General features: G+C 39.2%; 1 protein-coding gene across 2 annotated transcripts in view; it reads right to left on the reverse strand.

The window, feature by feature from the left end:
- lrp1bb (low density lipoprotein receptor-related protein 1Bb) overlaps positions 1-12896 on the reverse strand; it is a 276595-nt gene that overhangs the window by 28416 nt on the left and 235283 nt on the right. For both annotated transcript variants that reach the window (XM_079357144.1, XM_079357143.1), the window contains exons 64-72: positions 12446-12565; positions 11481-11600; positions 8010-8126; positions 6555-6661; positions 4443-4575; positions 3788-3894; positions 3413-3545; positions 2810-2932; positions 2514-2636 (exon numbers count right to left, since the gene is read on the reverse strand). In XM_079357144.1, coding sequence (XP_079213270.1) covers positions 2514-2636; positions 2810-2932; positions 3413-3545; positions 3788-3894; positions 4443-4575; positions 6555-6661; positions 8010-8126; positions 11481-11600; positions 12446-12565 — 1083 coding nt within the window. The remainder of the gene's footprint in view (positions 1-2513; positions 2637-2809; positions 2933-3412; positions 3546-3787; positions 3895-4442; positions 4576-6554; positions 6662-8009; positions 8127-11480; positions 11601-12445; positions 12566-12896) is intronic.

A 12896-nucleotide genomic window follows, 5' to 3' on the forward strand; every position in this document is an offset into this window, starting at 1 on the left:
TCGTTTGCAGGAGGGCTTGTACCGAGGTTACGTGTCAGGACACAATTAAAAGACTATTATTGAAGCACACTGGAGAACAAAATAAATCTATTTTTTTTACACACAAAAACAACGAAATGTGTGTTATTTATGATAAAGCCTCAATCTACACAAGAGCAAACATAATATTTTGAGACAAATGCATATTCTGTCATGGTTTGGTTTGGTTTCTGTTGTATTTCAGTGTTTTGAGTTCTGTTTTAGTTATTCTCTAGTGTTGCCTCTTGTGTGTTTCTTAGTTCAGTCTTTAGTGTTTCCTGTTTTTAAGTTGTAGTCCTGGGGTCTTTTTCAAACCGTCCACTACACCCTAGCCCTACCCACAACCCCTCCGTTTGCACGTCCATGCGGAGGGCCCGCCATATTAAGTCCGTCTCAAACCACTTAGCGGGGAGTGGTAGTGGGACATAAAACCCTCCGCCAGTGAGTCTGCACCGACGCCGACTTGATGATCGCGAGTAACGCCTATTGCGTCCGGTAGTCACAGAAGGAGTGACCTACACAAAAGTAAGTTCTGTGTGTTAGTGTTTGTACAAACCAAAACACTGCTCCAACTAAGATGGACATTTAATATCATCATACAGACGTTAACAACTTCATCTGTTTATTGTTTTGAGGCTCAAATAAAAGCCTACCCTTCTTTTCTTCCTTCTATTGACGTGCTTTATATTCAAAGGGACTGTTGCAAAAACTAAAGAATATTAAATTATGTTGCAGACAACTTCTCACTGTTATTTATTTATCATTGCTCTACTGTTGTCTTTGTAAAACTTAATTTTGGCTACAGCAAAAAAAACAAAAACGTTTTGCAGCTGTGATGTTCATTTATAGTCTCCTTGTCTGTGCTTTCATTTAAGACAACCTGTTCTTTGATATTATAATAAATTAATTAAACATTAAATTATAAATAACAATAAAGAATGTGGGCTCCATCTGATCGTTTTGCTATAAGTCTACAGTCATACAAATTTACTAGAGAAAAATAATCTATATAAAGACTTTTACATAATGTATTACGTACATTAATAATAAGCCGTTCCCCCAGGATGCCGCTGAGAAACCATGGTAACACACACTTCCTGTTTCCACCTGAGAGAGTGAAGTTTGTCCCAAAGCCTGCTGCTGTATTTCTTCCCTACACCTGGATGGAGGGGACTTCATTCAGCTGCGAGTGTGACTTCTGACGGAGTGCACTCCGTCACGGAGGGGGAGTGTGTAGGGGTTGGTTTGAAAAAGGCCCCTGGTCTCCAGTGTTGTCTGGTTTCCTGCCTCTCTGTGTTTGCCTCCTGTCTTGATTACCCTTGATTATCTTCACCTGTCTGATTAGTCTCACCTGTGTCTGATTACCCCTGTCTACTTAGTCTCTGTGTTTTCTTACCCTCCTGTCGGTTCATTGTATTTTGTTGTCTGTTGGTGTGGTATGTGGTTTGTGTCCCTGCTCCTGTGGATTACCTTGTTTTGCTCCTTGTGGTTTTTTTGGGGCGTTTTGGATTTATTATTTAGGTAAGTTTTTGTTTTGCCTTTTGTTTGGTAAATATTTTTTTTCTGCACATGGGTCCTCCTCCCTGTTTTCTGCCCGTACCCGTGACATATTCCTGGTTAGCTCTTCAATTAATTAATTAGAGTTTAAACTCAAAACCTAACTTAAAAGTTTACCTTCCTATGAAATGAAATTTAACATAAAAGTTAAAGGTCCCATATTCCACCCTTTTGGGGCTTCATATATATTTATGTGGCTACTCAAGTACATTCACAATCACTAATGTGTCTGTGTTCATGTACTGCAATTTATCATCGAGGGGGGCTAGAGGCCGAGCGTCTCATGTGGCTATATGCTAGTGCTAACAGGAGGAGGTAGGCACATTTTCACAGACTTTGAATTTTTGCACATAGATGTGCCTAAACATGCACAAGGCACCTGGAAAACGTAATATAGAGCATTTAAAACCAGAAAAGGCAGAATATTGGACCTGCTGCTATATGTCTTTGGGCGGAGACACTCAACCTCAAGTTGCTCCTGCTGCTCTGTCAGTGGTGTATGAATGGGAATAGTTAACACCAACGGACATTTTACAAAGCAGCCTTGGCCATCAGTGTGTAAATGCATAGCTGTGACATGCGGTGAAAGAGCGCTTTGAGGAGTCAGAAGACTAGAAAAGTGCTATACAAGCTCAAATCCGTTTATCATTTAGTGAAGAATGAAGTCTTGTTCAACCCTTTTGTCATCATCAAAAAGTCCACAACCAACAGAAGTAATGACCAAATGCTATGCCAGCCCAAACAAATATTTTAAGCTCTAATAAACAAATATCTGCATCCCTGTGGTGGCAGGAGCATCAGGGGATCTTGTTGATAAGATTACTGAGACTTTAGTCGTGTGGTTAATAAAATGCCCATAACTTTAAATGCAATTTCCTACAAATGTTTGCTTAATTTAGATTCAGTATCATTGTTGCATTAGGACAATTGCTGCTCACCACATTCTTCTTCATCGGAGTTGTCACCACAGTCATCCACTTTGTTGCACACTTGGTCTGCACGTAGACACACGTGATCATTTCTGCAGCGGAAGGGCCTTGTAGGAGGACAGGGAAGCTTTGCTAGAGAGGACAGGACACAATCAAACATATGGATATGTCTTTCAAAACAGACAGAAAAAACAATGATTTTATTTCTTTTGTAAAAACAAAAAACCCCCAAAAAAACATGAAAATATTTCCACTTGGAAAACAGAAATGTTGTGCCAGTACAGTACAGGCAATATGGAACCCACCACACATGTCGATGTCTTCGTCAGAGTTATCTCCACAGTCATCCTTGCCATCACACACCCATGTGTGGAGTTTGCATAACGTGTTGTTGCAAATGAATTCATCAGCTCGGCAGAAGAACGCACCTGCAATTAAACAGAGTGGTCCCCAACACTTTAACCAGGAGGAATTTAGAAAAGTGCATTCAATGGCATAGAGGATATGAATCAGAAACTCTTATGAGAAAATTATAATAATGAAAACTCACTTTACATAATGATTCAGACAGCCCTGGGTCAATATGCCAAAATCTACTTCTGTCTTTCATCTCATCCCTAATTTTAAAGCCCCACCTCCATCTCTATTACATTTGCTCCCAGGTTACCTGGATTAGTTTTTTTTTGTTCTCTCCCCCTGCATATTACATGTTTAATTGGTTCACATGACTTTTACAGGGCGATAATGACAAACTATGTGATAAGACATTCCTAATAGCTAAGCTTAAAGTGTATTTAAATATTTAGCTTGGCATATGAGAATATTCTTTTCAACCCATAATTTAAGTCATCAAAGCAAACAAGAGCCAAAAAGACTTTCATTTAAGGTCACACTGACGCATACTGCACCTTGGCTGCAATTTTCCTCATCACTGTGGTCCATGCAGTCCAATACGTCATCGCAGCGCCAGCGTCGGGGGATGCAGTGGGCACGATTCAGACAGAGAAACTCATCTTCTCTGCATTCCTTTACACAGCCAATCTGGTGGCGAAAAAAACACACCATGAATCACAAACAGTGTCCATCTAGAGATTGTGTCAGCAATCACAGGAATCCAAAACACTGAATGACTGTTTCCACCTGAGAGAGTGAAGTTTGTTGAGTTTTCACCAATGTGGATATATGATTGGACAAGCTGCCCCTCACCATAAAAGTTGCACTTCTCAAAAGACCCTTTTTTTCTTTTTTTTTGACCTTTATGAGTCCCATGAAGCTGGACTGACCTCATCTGAGCCATCCAGGCAGTTGTCATGTCCATCACACCGCAGGCTGGCTGACACACACCCTCCGCTGGCACACACATACTCGTTCACAGAACATGAAGGGACCACTGGAAAGGGCAAATATATATCAGTCAACAACTCACCTTCTCTCGGCTGGAAATCACACGGGTGAGACCTTTACAGTTTATTGTTCTCTGACAAGGAGAAAAAATCCACATAAAGGTAATGCTGACTCAAAATGTGGCTCTTGACAGGAAACAACTTGAACTTATCACCCCTGAAATATATGTTATGCTGCTGTTCTGCAGGTTCTATAGGGTGTATTAGCTGCTGCCGAACAAAGTGCCTTACACTACTTGTCCACAAATAGACAGCAGCACTCAAAAGAGCTAATTGGCAGAACTTTGGGCAAGCAAGTTTTACTTAACTGCATACCACATGTCAAAGTTTAAGTCAGGGTTTAAAATCATTGGAAATAATGTCTAATCAAAAATGGATGTAAGAAACTTCAAAATGGGGGCATTCCCATGTTAATCATGAGAAATACAGTATGGCAGAAGTAATAAAAAAAACAATGTTCTGAAGTTTGACTCAGCAGTACTGATGTGTGATGTGATACAGTATCTTAACATACAAGATCCATTAAATTTGGAACCTGTGCCCTGGCAGTTTTTTTCGTCTTCCCCCATCTTGCAGTCTTCTTGACCGTCACACAGCCACTTAAGTGAGATGCAAAGGTTGTTTTGACACCGAAACTGGTCCTCAGCACAGCGCTCCTCGCAGCCTTTCTGCAAACAAATACATTCAAAACACAACATAAACACATGGATTATATCCATTGTCCGAATAGAATATGAATTATAATTATATATTATATCCTATATACACGTATATATATTTTGCAAGGCATCTTGGACAAAGTCTCACACCCACTCCATGATGTGCTGGTCAGGCACAAGAGTACATTCTGCGTGACACTGATGCCCTGCACAACAGAGCGCCACAGAATTTCATTCCTGCCTGTGGCCATCAAACTCTCCAACTCCTCCCTTGAAGAGTCAGACACTTATAAACTGAACTATTAAATCAATTGTATCTGCTAGTAACTGTAAATATTCTTTATGCTTCAATCTTTAAGTCATTTGCACTTGTACATAGATTATTATTCCAGTCTTACTTGGTACTTATTGCTTATTTAGTGTCTCTAATTCATTTGATTTTACAGTTTACATCTTATGAGCAACGCCAACAACCATTTTTTCCCCTGGGTTTACGAAATATTTCTGATTCTGATACAATCACTGTACATTGCAGATAAACTGCATGTGGACATTTGAGATCTTGCCTTTTGGAACACTGTGTCCCCAACATCGAGAATTACAAAATGATTGGTCAATATCATTTATTCAGCTTGGCAGCTTTAAGGGGATTGAGCAGGATAATAATAAACGGTAATGGACTTGTGTAGCACTCCTATAGTCCACTGATTGAACCCATGACCTTCCGGTTGAGAGACAACCGACTCTACCACCTGAGCCACAGCCGCCCAGGTGAAGGGGGGATTTTCATGATGAAATCAAAATCACCACCATTTGTGGCCTGTCACTTTAAAAGTACAACGTCCTTTTTAACTTTAATTTAATCATAACTTTGTTATTGAATTAAACTATTTCGTCTTAACTGTGTTCTACCAAGATAGGAAAATATTGGATGTTTAAATGATAAAAGGATTGACTATTTGGCCAATGAGATCCTGTGAAACACAGCTTACTTTCATGTTGCTCTGACCAGCTGGCATTGTTCAGCCAAAACATGAAAGGTGTAAATAGGCTTGCATTTCTTTGTATGGAGCTAGATTAAATAGAGAAGTTGTGCTGAAATTACCAAAACGGAGCGAAACATTCACAAGAAGAATGCAGGATATTAACAAACATGATGCATTGCTGAGCATCATTACCACTGACGAGGCATTTTCTGTCTGAATGAAGAAAGAAAAACAATCTCTGCAAATCCATGCAATGCTAGATGAAGACATTTTATTTACAGATTACAAGAGTGTTGAATGTAATTCAAAGCTTAATAAATAAAGAGACTCATGTTTATTTATGAACACATCTAGCAGTCTTTGTTTGGGTAAAAAAAAAAATCAGATTTTTGGAAGCAAAGAGAGATTGAGTATTTAGTGCACTAATGTATTTGAAAATACAAAAGCTCATCGCATCGCTATTTTCCATCCAGCTTTATTTTGGAATGTATCAACAATATAGCGGGGATTTGTCCTGAGACAATGACTTATTTGTTGAATGGGATTACTTTCTTTGCAAGTGGCAACATTGCCATCCAATGTGTTTTGCCTTTCCACGCTCGGGCTAAAAGCTCAGACACCGACACACATTACAGAAGATCGATTACCAACTAAATTACTGACTGCTAAGTATATACTGTAATTAATTCTGTGCACACTGTAATTTGCAAGAGTAAAGCCAATGTTCATGATATTTCATTTCGTTTAATCGAAACAGACGTTTTCTACGTAAATCAGTAGTGACCCTTTAATGACAACAGATTATCTAAAAAGAAGATTAACATTAATGAAAGGTTCCATAGGCTACTGAAACATGTCCTATTGAAGTGTGAATACATTATTCATCATTTAGTGTCAGGGCTGATATTTGTGAAACAAAAGCTGCACTTTTATGGGTTTATATTTTTTAGTGATCTGTAAATCATTTTAGGGTTATATGGGTTTATATCCAAAAACACTGACCTCATCTGAATTATCGAGGCAGTCGTAGTCTCCATCGCAGCGGAATCGGGACGAGATGCAGTCGCCGTTGGCACAAGCAAAGTCCTTGTGGTTACACGTGACAGGCTCTAAAGGAAAACAAACAAAAAAAAACAATTAGTTATAAATCTAAATAAACATGACAACAAGTTCTCTTCCATCGTGAGACACAACAAACTGACACAGTTGTCAGTGTCCTTGTTTGAAGTAACATGCTAATGATTTGCCCTGATTCTGTATTAAGTCGTTTTGTATCAGAAATGGAGAAACTATCAAAGCTGATCAAGATGTAAATACATTCATTGCTGCTGCTGTCACAACGGAGGGGGTAAAATACCCTCTGAGCGGAAAAAAAAAAAAGATCTCATATCATTTAGTCAAAGGCTGTCCCTGAGGACAATATTAGGGCTCAGCTAAACAGCTGCATCAGATCCAGAGAGCGGGCCCGGCCCACTGCTTGTTATCATGGACTGTTAGCTAACACAGAGTGTGTGTGTATGTGTGTGTGTGTGTGTGTGTGTGTGTGTGTGTGTGTGTGTGTGTGTGTGTGTGTGTGTGTGTGTGTGTGTGTGTGTGTGTGTGTGTGTGTGTGTGTGTGTGTGTGTGTGTGTGTGTGTGTGTGTGTGTGTGTGTGTGTGTGTGTGTGTGTGTGTGTGTGTGTGTGTGTGTGTGTGTGAGCATGTGTTATGAGTTGTGATGAAACAAAGACTCCCAGCAGCCATTGCAGCAAAATCCGATTTGCAGCCTCTCCCCTGTTTGCTGGTCCACCTGCTTGATTCTTTGCCAGCCAACACTTGACAGGCTTTTATTTGCATTTTAAGTGACATTAATAGGTACGGGGAATAAGCACCTAATAAATCACGCAAATGATGCATACTCGGCAAAAACATACACAGAGTATGCACACACCCGTATGATATACAGGCACATAGCCCCCCCCCCACACACACACACACACACATACACACACATAGAAAGAGTTGAACGCACAACAGTTAATAAGTTACCTTATTCATTTGAAAGTAAATACAAGTTTTATTTCAACAGTGTTCTCATATATATATATATATATATATATATAATATTAATATTCCTAAAGGGATGAGAGAGAAGCTCTGACATCTTAGAGAAATAGAACAGACAATAACAGCATGTTTTGAAAAGACTTGCACATGACTGAATACAGTGTGGGATTATAAACCAGGGTTCGCTGAAACAACTGTGTGTGTGTGTGTGTGTGTGTGTGTGTGTGTGTGTGTGTGTGTGTGTGTGTGTGAGTGAGAGATAGGGGCTTTAGGCGGTAATGGTGGGGGAGGGGCACTCAGGGGTCTTCAGAAAAGGCCAATTCACTGAGTCTTCAGAGGGTGTATATATCGTCAACAACTTATGAAAACGAACAAACAAAGCTGACAGAAGGTAAAGGAGTCAGGTACTCACTGCAGTTCTCCTCGTCTGAGTTGTCTCCGCAGTCATTCTGGCTGTCACACCTCCAGTGGTCTGGGATACAGTTGTTATTCTCGCAGCGGAATTCATGAGGTCCGCAGGTCTTTTCATCTTTTTCATGAGGAGCAAACAAACAGCAAGATGAAAATGGCTTCAAAGAGCATGAATATTAATGGTGTGCTTGCGATCGTATTTTCTACGTGTAATCATGGTTTCCTCAGGGTTTCCCCGAGCAACTCTGACACCGAGTTCAAAACACGGTATGCACACCAGAGGCTAACACACCGCAAGATGAAATACCTGACTGTGCTTCAAATCATCCTCCGCAGAATTAGTGACAAGAAGTTGCCAAAATTGAATTTTCTTCAAGAAAGCATGTGAGAGAACTTGAGGACACAACAAATGCTGCAGAACTGAGTTTGGCCTGTTATACATTTGAGTGTGTTGTGCCAGTTCCTCATCAGTACTAACAAGCAGCATTTATAAAGGTACACACTTTTCACACAATCTTTTTAATACGTTGGCAGCAGCTTGGCGACTGCTCTGGATGATGCCCACTCAGTCTTTGATGGGTTTTTTTTATTTGATTGAAACAAAATGTCCAAAATTAACATAGAAAATGGATTAGATCAGATTCTGTTTTTTGAAATACAAAAAGAAATCTGACAATTTATTTTAGAAAATCTGACAATTATAAAAGAGAAAATGAAAATACCATGGGAATATATATATATATATATATATATTTTTTTTTTTTTTACTGTACAATAACGAGCTCTCATCATCTCATATACGTAAGTTTGTGTGTATGTACCAACACATTTTGCAGTTGTTAAAAAATTCTGACGGGCCAGAGTTGTTTAATCTTGAAATTAAATGTACCTTTTCAATGTTCAACTTTATGGCAAGAGTTACAATCATTCAGAATGCCTGCATTTGGTTTAATATTTGCTCCAGCAATCCTCCCCTAGAATGGGTTTTCAAAGTCACACTGAGAGCTTCCTTTTAAAAAGTCACTTTAGTGCAGACATCATCAGGGATAATGGCCAAGGTAACGCTGTTATCAGTTAGGCAAGAGATGCGTCAAAAGAGGAAAATGGGAGAATCTGCCTGGATCTCTTTCAAACATGACAGCAGGAGGAGGGAATTGGGAGAGAAAGCTGAGTGCAGCAGCAGAGGACACAAGGCAGTAATTCATTAGGAAGCAGCTCAGTCACTTACAGCGTATAAAAGATGTGACACCGGGAAAAAAAACAAAAAAAGGCTACGTTTTCCTGCCAAGTCAGAGCTCATTACGAAGCTAACAAGCAAAACTGACTTAAATGGTCAGAGGTAATTCCAAGAGAAAATGAAGCACTTATATGGCAGCATGTTTTTATCGCTGTAAGGACTTCAGAGTTGATTTATCACCAGGTGACAGTGATAAACAGTATACATCGTGGGAATGTGGGAAAAAAATGATTTCATGTGATGATGGGGTCTTCAAAGAGTAAATTCACTTAAAAGCAGAAAAAAAAAAAAAACTGAACGTCGGGTGACCCCCACAGGATCCAAGCTGACAAACACACCTTTTAATCAAACCATTATATGAAATATGACCCATCAGTCTACATCCCATTGACAACTGAAATCCTCAAACTTGTGAAAAAGCTGGTTCCATGTTTTTTCGTATTTGACATTTTAATGGCTTCTCATTTTAAAATGTTCTGTCTTTATCTGAATAATGGAATAATATGAGTGTCAATTGACAAAAAGCTCATCATGTGAGTTGAGAACTATATAATGACTTTAGATTTGTTTGTCCCATTTGAAATGCCTGCGCCACTTGACTCATCCATCCATACGTGTTTGGCTTTTGAAAAACTGGCACATCTCTTGTTAATCCAATACTTTGTGCATGTGTATGAGATTCCATGGGGCCTTGACGAAACGTGTAGATTCGAAAACTTGAAAAGAAAACAGACTTCGCGATGAGGCAGGTGAAAACAGCACAGGAAGTAACAGCAGTAGGAGGAGATGTGATCCTGAACACACAACAGAAGAACAGTCTGGCTGAGGGAAGACTTGGAAGGACTGAAGCAAAACTACTGACGACTTTTGCGGCCCACAAACTCAATTTGATTACTGTCAACAAAAACATTTTGTCAAAAGCCAATCATAGACAGTTATGAGATCTGTGTACTCATACTTAAGCTACCGACTTATGCAACTCCCCCTTGTAAAGAGCCATTTGTTCAGTGTTTGACTTCAGTGTCTGGAAGCTTAAGTAAAAAAACAAATTCTTTAAACCATCAGTTGATTTGTTTTTGTTAAAAGAAAACGGTTAGTCCTTGAAACAGAAATGAAAAACGACTCCTAGTAGACCTCTAGTCAGTGCTGATCTTGGGCTTTGGTAACAGATATTTCAACGTTTTGATTTATTAAGACTGAGAACACATTAAGAGACAAAAGGGGGTTACATAAATGAGAGAGACAATACATGCACAATGTGGCCAACAGACACACTGACAGCTTGAGTCATCTTTCATGACTGCAGACACATTTGATCTTTGAAAACTTCAGAGGGAATAGTGGTTTCAACTAGCATATTTCAATTGGAACAGAACAGTGAAAACGGTCCAGATACTTATTTCTATGTTGTTAGATTTTACAGATTTTTAGCATTTTTGGGCGGTTGTCTTGATCAAAAAGAATCTGGCTCTTTACACTCTAGCGGATGAGGCTGGCATTTGAGAACATGTTTTTTGTTTTTCAGAGAATTGATAATCCCCAACAAAGAATCTGTTTCACACTACCCCAAAGGACGGAGAGCAGGCAAACAATCACAATACGACCCTAATGGACTCTTTGTGACAGTGTTCCAATTTTACAGCCTGTTTTTCACGAGGCGAGGATGGCTTGGCATACCGACCCTTTGGAGACCATTCTACCAGCGTCTTTGGCTATTCTCAAGGACTTTTACTATATAATCTCGTCCCCATGAAATGCTACCATTAATGAAAAACTGCTATTGTGTTTAGCTGACTGTAAATATTATGTAAATGAATGTGCATTTTGGCTTTAATGCTGGTAAAGTGATCCCATCTCTTAAATTAAAGGACATTAAGTTTGCTAAGTGCTCTGTTTGGCACACTAGGGGAAATCTGTGTTTTTAAGATAAGATAACATTGATAAGATACTTTGATCGTCCACTTGGGGACCTTTTTTTTTTGGACTCTGTCCAGCTGCAGTTGGCAAGTAAAAGTCAAAGAAACTGCATCGAGATATGGAATCCAGGTCGCAGACTTCTGCACCGCACGGAACAGAAACCAGTTATTTACTTGCAAGACCTGTGGCAACCACTGACGAGAAAAAACTAAGTGAATCCAGGTGTCAAATAATTCAGCTTTCATCAAGACAAGGTCCTTCAATGGAGAAATATGTGAAGTAGTGTTACATGTGGTAAAGTGGGTTTAAATGACTTACCGCAATTAGCCTCGTCTGATCCGTCTGTACAGTCGGGGTCTTCATCACAAACCCAGAGTTTGGAGATGCAGTGCATTGAGGCCTTGCATTGGAACTGGTCTGGAGAACAAGTGCTTTCAGCTTTAGGCAGAAAGGAAAGAAGAAGAAGAAACATGGTTTGTGGAATTAACCTGAAGTACTTTGTCTCTGTAATAAAAAGATTTATTGATGTGAGAAGCAGGAGGGAAACGTTTAGGTTCTCCCAACACCACACTTCCACCTTACACACATTTGAAGTGTTTCATAATAACAACGTTCCAGGAGCTGCTTGTGGTTAACATAGTTTCAGAAAGCTTTTTGATTTCAGCGCTCAAGTGATCATTACAAAAGTGCATTCACAACCACATCCAATCACTGTGGAGTCTAAGAAGGGGAAAAGTAATTAGCTTTCCTTTAATTAAACCGCCTTTTTTTCCAAGTCTTGTTTTCTCCTCCTTACTTCCTTTCATTTGCTTCCCCCACTCTCACCCCTCGTGCAATCACATGCAAGACAAATGCAGCAGTCGGAAAGACTTGAATAGAGTGTGATATTCTGATGAGTTACATCATGGCAGAGAAAATCTGTTCTTATCCTCTGCATGATTCAATAACTAATCTCTTTGCAAAGGAGCAGGCCATAACAAGAGATGCCTTTGGAATATCTTATGAAGAATGTTTAATGTCATGAAGTTTCTCCGAGCACAAAAAGAAATTAATCCTGAAGAGAACACTGCTCGGGCAGTTTTCTTTAATCATGAGTGTTTTCTTAAAAAACCTAAATTACAAAAAAAAAATGTAAAAAGAAAAAATAATATTCAAATGTAGGTATTTTTTCTTGCCAAGTTTGGAGTGGCTCATCAAAAAGAGATAAGTATTCATTAACTACGAAACCTCACTAAAGCCGTTTCCCAGACAATGAGTCTGAAAGTAATAATGTAAGGCCTTACGGCAGTCTGTCTCATCCTCTCCATCACCACAGTCATCCTGGCCGTTGCAGCGAAGGTTGAGAGGAATGCATTTCTGTTTCCTGGTGCACTTGAACTGGCCTGACAGGCAGATGTATGTCTCTGAAAGAGAAAAAAAATGGACAGGAACAGATGGAGGTTGCATTATTAACAAACACTAGAAGTCCAACAAGACAAGCATCAACTTTCTATCAAGAGCATCAAGTGGTAGAGACAAAAACCTCATAGAAACAAATTCATTAAAACCTCTACATTGGCAGCTTAATCTTCTTAATCTTATTTTTAATAATCATTGTACGCTAAGGAAGCATTTGAAATGCACACGAAGATTGAGTAAACAAAGTAGATTCACATGAATAAAACCATAATTTTTCACTGAAAGAATTTTTAATATTTGAAATGTAAGTACATTGTTATAGTTAGCTATTTTGAT

Source organism: Symphodus melops, assembly GCF_947650265.1.
Source record: "Symphodus melops genome assembly, chromosome: 12".
In the NCBI taxonomy this organism is placed as follows: domain Eukaryota; kingdom Metazoa; phylum Chordata; class Actinopteri; order Labriformes; family Labridae; genus Symphodus; species Symphodus melops.